The 5878-nt window shown below is 36.4% G+C and overlaps 1 protein-coding gene across 1 annotated transcript; it reads right to left on the bottom strand.

The window, feature by feature from the left end:
* Positions 1 to 1396: 1396 nt before the first annotated feature.
* LOC139889570 (uncharacterized) lies at positions 1397 to 3049 on the bottom strand. Its single transcript, XM_071872515.1, has 3 exons — positions 2998 to 3049; positions 2366 to 2853; positions 1397 to 2284 (listed from the first exon to the last, which is right to left on the bottom strand). The coding sequence occupies exons 1-3, from the start codon at positions 3047 to 3049 to the stop codon at positions 1397 to 1399; spliced, it is 1428 nt and encodes a 475-aa protein (XP_071728616.1).
* Positions 3050 to 5878: the final 2829 nt, after the last annotated feature.

Below are 5878 nucleotides of genomic sequence, written 5' to 3' on the forward strand. Positions count from 1 at the left end.
AGTACCGGATGCTTTAGTACTTCGAAATTTATATCATATCCGAAGGGTGTCCCGGAATGATGGGGATATTCTTATATATGCATCTTGTTAATGTCGGTTACCAGGTGTTCACCATATGAATGATTTTTATCTCTATGTATGGGATGTGTATTGAAATATGAAATCTTGTGGTCTATTGTTACGATTTGATATATATAGGTTAAACCTATAACTCACAAACATTTTTGTTGACGTTTAAAGCATGTTTATTCTCAGGTGAATACTAAGAGCTTCCACTGTTGCATACTAAAATAAGGACAAGATTTGGAGTCCATGTTTGTATGATATTGTGTAAAAACTGCATTCAAGAAACTGATTTCGATGTAACATATTTGTATTGTAAACCATTATGTAATGGTCGTGTGTAAACAGGATATTTTAGATTATCATTATTTGATAATCTATGTAAAGCTTTTTAAACCTTTATTTATGAAATAAAGGTTATGGTTTGTTTTAAAAATGAATGCAGTCTTTGAAAAACGTCTCATATAGAGGTCAAAACCTCGCAACGAAATCAATTAATATGGAACGTTTTTAATCAATAAGAACAGGACATTTCAAATGCTGTCAACGGTCGGGCAATAGTAGAAAATCCCTCAATGAATCTCCTATAATAACCGGTGAGACCTAAGAATTGCCGAATCTGCGTTGGCGACTTAGGAGTCTCCCATTTATTGACCGTTTATATCTTTGCAGGATCAACTTGAATACCATTAATACCCACGATATGACCTAAAAATTGAACTTCTTGCAGCCAAAAGTCACACTTCGACAACTTAGCATACAACTGCTCTTTCCTGAGCATCTCAAGTATCAAACGGAGATGTTGTTCATGTTCTTTCTCGTTCTTAGAATATACCAAAATATCATCAATGAACACAATAACAAACTTGTCTAGGTATGGCTTACACACACGGTTCATGAGATCTATGAACACTGCCAGTGCGTTCGTCAAACCAAACGGCATTACTGTAAATTCATGATGTCCGTAGCGTGTTCTTAACGCTGTCTTTGGTATATCTGTCTCCTTTACTCTCATCTAATGGTAACCTGACCTCGGATCAATCTTAGAGTAACATCCTGATCCTTGCAACTGATCAAACAGATCATCGATCCTCGGTAACGGATATCTATTCTTAATAGCCAGCTTATTTAGTTCTTTGTAATCTATACAAAGTCTCATAGATCCATCCTTCTTCTTAACAAAAAGAACTGGAGCTCCCCATGATGAAGAACTAGGTTGAATGAATCCCTTGTCTAAAAGCTCTTGTAACTGACTAGACAACTCTTGTAGCTCAAAAGGTGCAAGTCTATACGGTGCGCGCGCTACAGGTGCCGCTCCATGCATTAAGTCAATCTAAAATTCCACATCTCTATGCGGTGGAAGTCCTGGTAACTCCTCCGAAAAAACATCAGGAAAGTCTCTAACAATTGGCACATCTTCGAGTTTCTTGGCTTCAGGTTCAGTTTTGCTTACATGAACCAACATTGCAAGACAACCCTTTCTTATGTGTTTATGTGCCTTCAGACAATTAATGAAGTGTAGCGGTGTATTACTTCTCTCTCCATACACCATCAAAGGCTCACCTTTGGCAACAGGAATGCGAATCGCTTTCTGGTAATAGACGATGTCGGCTCTATTCTCGGATAACCAGTCCATTCCTACCACAAGGTCAAAACTTCCCAGCTTAATCGGTATCACATCAATACTAAAAGATTTCTCGGCCAAGTTAAAAGTACAACCATGATAGATTTGATCAGCTTTCATTAGATTACCGTTCCCTAGTTCTATAGAGTACAAGTTTTCTAATGACGATACAGGTTTCTTAATATTATGCCAAAAATCCTTAGACACAAAACTCCTATCAGCACCAGAATCAAAAAGTACATAAGCACAATGATTGTCGAGTAAGAACGTACCCATGACTAGCTTCGGATCATCACGTGCTTCACTTGAATTGATGTTGAATGCTCGTCCTTTCGCAGGCTCAGTAGTCTTCCCCACACTCAGGCAATCCTTCCTGTAATGACCAGCTTTACCACAACCAAAGCAGGTATTTGTACCCATCTTGTAGTCTTTTGATGAGTGTCCAGTTCTCTTACACTTATCACAAGTCAGTCCATTACAAGCTCCAGTATGATGCCTATTACACTTGGTACAAAGTGGGAACCTCCCTTGATACCCTGATCTGGTACTCGGACCAGACGTTGTACCCTTATTAGTATCTTGTCTCTTGTGAAATTGCTAATTAAAGTTCTTGTCATGACCGGTATTCCACTTACGTTTACCGTCACCTGAACGGTTCTAATGGGTCACCACAACCACCTTGTTGTCACTTGCAGCCTGATTAAGTAACAAATTTGCCATGTCTATGGCTTCTTGCACCATCTTCGGCTTAGAAGTAGTTACACCAGTCCTGATCTTTCCAGTCAAACCTTCGATATATTGTTCCACCGTACGCCTCTCAGTCGGGACCAACTCTGTGCACATCAATGCTAACTCAAAGAATCTCTTGTTATAACTAACAAGATCAGTACCCACCAGCTTCAACTCACGAAGTTCTCTTTCCATTCTCAAAATCTCATTTCGAGGGCAGTACTCCTCGATCATACGTTGCCTAAAATCTTCCCACGGAGTAGCAAAAGCCTGATCAAGTCCTACCAATGCAGCATAGCCGTTCCACCATGTTAATGTACTGTCTGACAATGTGCATGAGGCAAACTTCACTTTGTTAACTTCTCTAGTCTCACTGATTCGAAACACAGACTCTAACTTTTCAAACCAACGAGTCAAACCAACTGGTCCTTCCGTTCCTTGAAAAGCATGCGATTTACAGCTAGTAAACATCTTATAAGTACATCCACCCTGATTATTGCTATTGTTGTTGGTACCATTTGTATTGTTACTAGTATTCCCCTAGTTGTTACGAGCCATCTCTGCTCGCTCTGCTGGCATACCTTCGGCAACAAGTCTTCGGACTAAAGCAGCTGTCGATTCTTTCGGAGGCATTATCTTTCTAGACAAAGATAATACACTGGATCAATTCAATGAAAAAAATAGCTTAAAAGTATACTAGCAACGAGTAGTGATGCATAGTAAGTAGTAGTAAATCGTAGAGATTTAGTAGTGATAGCGGTGGATAGTAGTGAGTAGTGTTAGCTAGTAGTAGTAAACACTAGTATAAGTATATATGATAACAGTTTATGTAGTAGATTATTATGCAGCATAACTACGTATAAATATATTACCACACAACACATAACATAAACAAGGCATACGTATTAGTGTAGTAATTCACAACAGTTCTAGGTACGGATCGTAGTCTAGACTCGCTTAGGTGTCTTAAAGACTCATACGGACACTCTAATGCAAATCCTAGTTCCCTACAACCATTAGCTCTGATACCAAATGTAACACCCCGTCAGAACACACTAACGGAATATTAACTTTAGGTCCCACAGTTAACGGTCACGCCCTCTATATGAGACGTTTTCTGAAAAGTAATCGCATTTATTTCAAAAGCATTTTCATTAATCTAAAATAAAACCAAGCGTTGACATTAATGACATAAGTAAATAATCCATAACATTATTTAATAGGAAACAGTTTTAAATGTGATAAAATGTTCTTGACATAAAGACCCATGCTGGACTCCAATCCAGTGTATGCACCACGTAAGCACATAGTCATCAAAGCAATGCGGAAGCTAAGTACCTTTAAGAACCTGAGATAAAACATAAAAACGATCAACAAAAATGTTGAGTGAATCTACAGGTTTAAGTAAATCAGTTTATCTTTGTTAGACCACGAGATTTAGTTCAAAGCAGTAAAAGTTATACAACAGTTATGAGCACTTGAATATAAAGCTTTAACCCGCGGATAGCTTAAATGCGCTACACATCTTCCTTTACCCCATTTTGCAAATGCTGATCAAGCATTTGGTTACAAAATTATAAGCACCCAGTTCGTTGAGTGAGGTTTGTCAAACCTACGGTACCGTCCTTATAGTTCGACCCTTACAAAGTAATTAATATATTCAAGCTAGAGGCTTTTGGATCAAACTCATTGTGCATATTCAGTTTTTGTACTCGTGTCGAATGCGTAAAACAGTTTAAAACAGCATGTTATCTCATCCCAAAAAGTAAAAGTGTATGGGACTGTAGACTCACCTTAGCAAAAGCACTTGTAATTATCTTAGCAAAACGTACGGTTGTCGAACAATCTCGACTGAACAACGCAACCTAGATAAGTAAATTATCTTAAGTATACACTTATAGGTCAAACCATGTCAAACCATGTCAACCCATAGTGTACGCAAAGTCCTAGTGCTCAGACTAACTCAACGAACAAGTAAAAGTCAACTAATCCAAGCAAGTCAACAAAAGTCAATGAAAGTCAACCCTAAAGTCAACTCGGTCAAAGTGGTCAACTAAATTCAAATATCTCAGTAGGTCATACAAACATGATCAATAAGTCAAACCTAGGTCAAGTATCATTTACAAGTTATAATTAAGCATATTGCACTTTTGCACCTTAAAGCATGCCTTAGAAATTCGTACGTCGTAGAAAGATCCAACTATAGCTCATAGAACATAAATCATTAAATCATGAACAACTCCAGATCATAACTAAACTTAAAATGAATTCCAAAAAGTCCGGCCAAAGCCTCATACAATAAATAAAAGTCCAATATCAGAAAGGGTCAATTCATAGTTCATTACAGCAATTTCTGCCCGCGCGTCAATTTTTAAACATTTTTCATAAAATATAGAAAACCGATTTTGACGAACGGCCAATTGGAGTCATCTCAAAAAATCTCAAAGCTTTAGTGATAAAATAATCAGAAACATTTCTTTAGCCAATTTGTACAGTTTTGCAAATCATTACAGACTCATCAGTTTTTGATCATCAACCAGACACATCACAAAGACGAGCATATATCTCATGGCAAATCACGTTTTTTAAAGTTTACATACAAATGAAACATGTCAAGGAACATTTTAACTAACATATTCCGGAAGATAAAAGTCTAAATCAATTCCTAGTTCACTCTAGAAATTTTTATGTAACTTTGAAAAACGATTCAACTCACTTTAAAAACCAAATCTTCGTTTTGACATAACGGGAGCATTACATAACCTTTTGACGCAAATCTTAAGTCCAAATCGCATAAATTTTCACAAGGAATACAGTAGTACACTTTATACAAGCTAAAACACAAAGCATGCAACTCAGAAAATTCGTATATCATGCAAACCCAAACGAAAACTTCGATTAATCATATCTTGAGCATACGATAACGAAATCATGCAAAATCAAAGTCTAAACTCAATAGTTTTTCGATCTCTATCCATCTAGATAATCATCCAAGATCAGTTCATATGTCAATTTTTATCAGATCATTAAAATACAAATTCATTTTTCATGCAAACAACGTCAATCGAGCAATTAAACGATAAATGATAACACGAGACACCATTAATTGAGCACTAGACTTGATTACACTATGTAATTGAACAAAAATCATATCTAATAATATTAGGGTTTATAGTTTTATACCTCTAGAGATCAAATTGCCTATATCAATGCGTAGAGGATGATAAAAGCAACAATGTTCGTGTAGAGTGCAAGAGCAAACAAGTAAAAATTGATGATGATTAAATTGTGAGGTTTTCAAAAATTGATGGTGATTAAATTGTGAGGTTTTGAGGGTGTATATATAGGCTCATGGCTTATGAATTAATAAATATTTATTTATATTTATTGTAGACAATATCATATGTAATATTTAAATGTAGGCATATATATTATTAAATGTATAGCTTTGATTGATGAATT

This window comes from Rutidosis leptorrhynchoides, chromosome 2 (assembly GCF_046630445.1).
Source record: "Rutidosis leptorrhynchoides isolate AG116_Rl617_1_P2 chromosome 2, CSIRO_AGI_Rlap_v1, whole genome shotgun sequence".
Classification (NCBI taxonomy): Eukaryota; Viridiplantae; Streptophyta; class Magnoliopsida; order Asterales; family Asteraceae; genus Rutidosis; species Rutidosis leptorrhynchoides.

Excerpts from the sequence above, each read along its gene's own strand:
- LOC139889570 (XM_071872515.1), bottom strand. The coding sequence starts at position 3,049 with ATGCCTCCGAAAGAATCGACAGCTGCTTTAGTCCGAAGACTTGTTGCC. Across the intron at positions 2,854-2,997 it reads CCGAAGACTTGTTGCCGAAG|GAACGGAAGGACCAGTTGGT; the intron begins GTATGCCAGCAG and ends ATGCTTTTCAAG. Across the intron at positions 2,285-2,365 it reads AGGCTGCAAGTGACAACAAG|CAATTTCACAAGAGACAAGA; the intron begins GTGGTTGTGGTG and ends AACTTTAATTAG.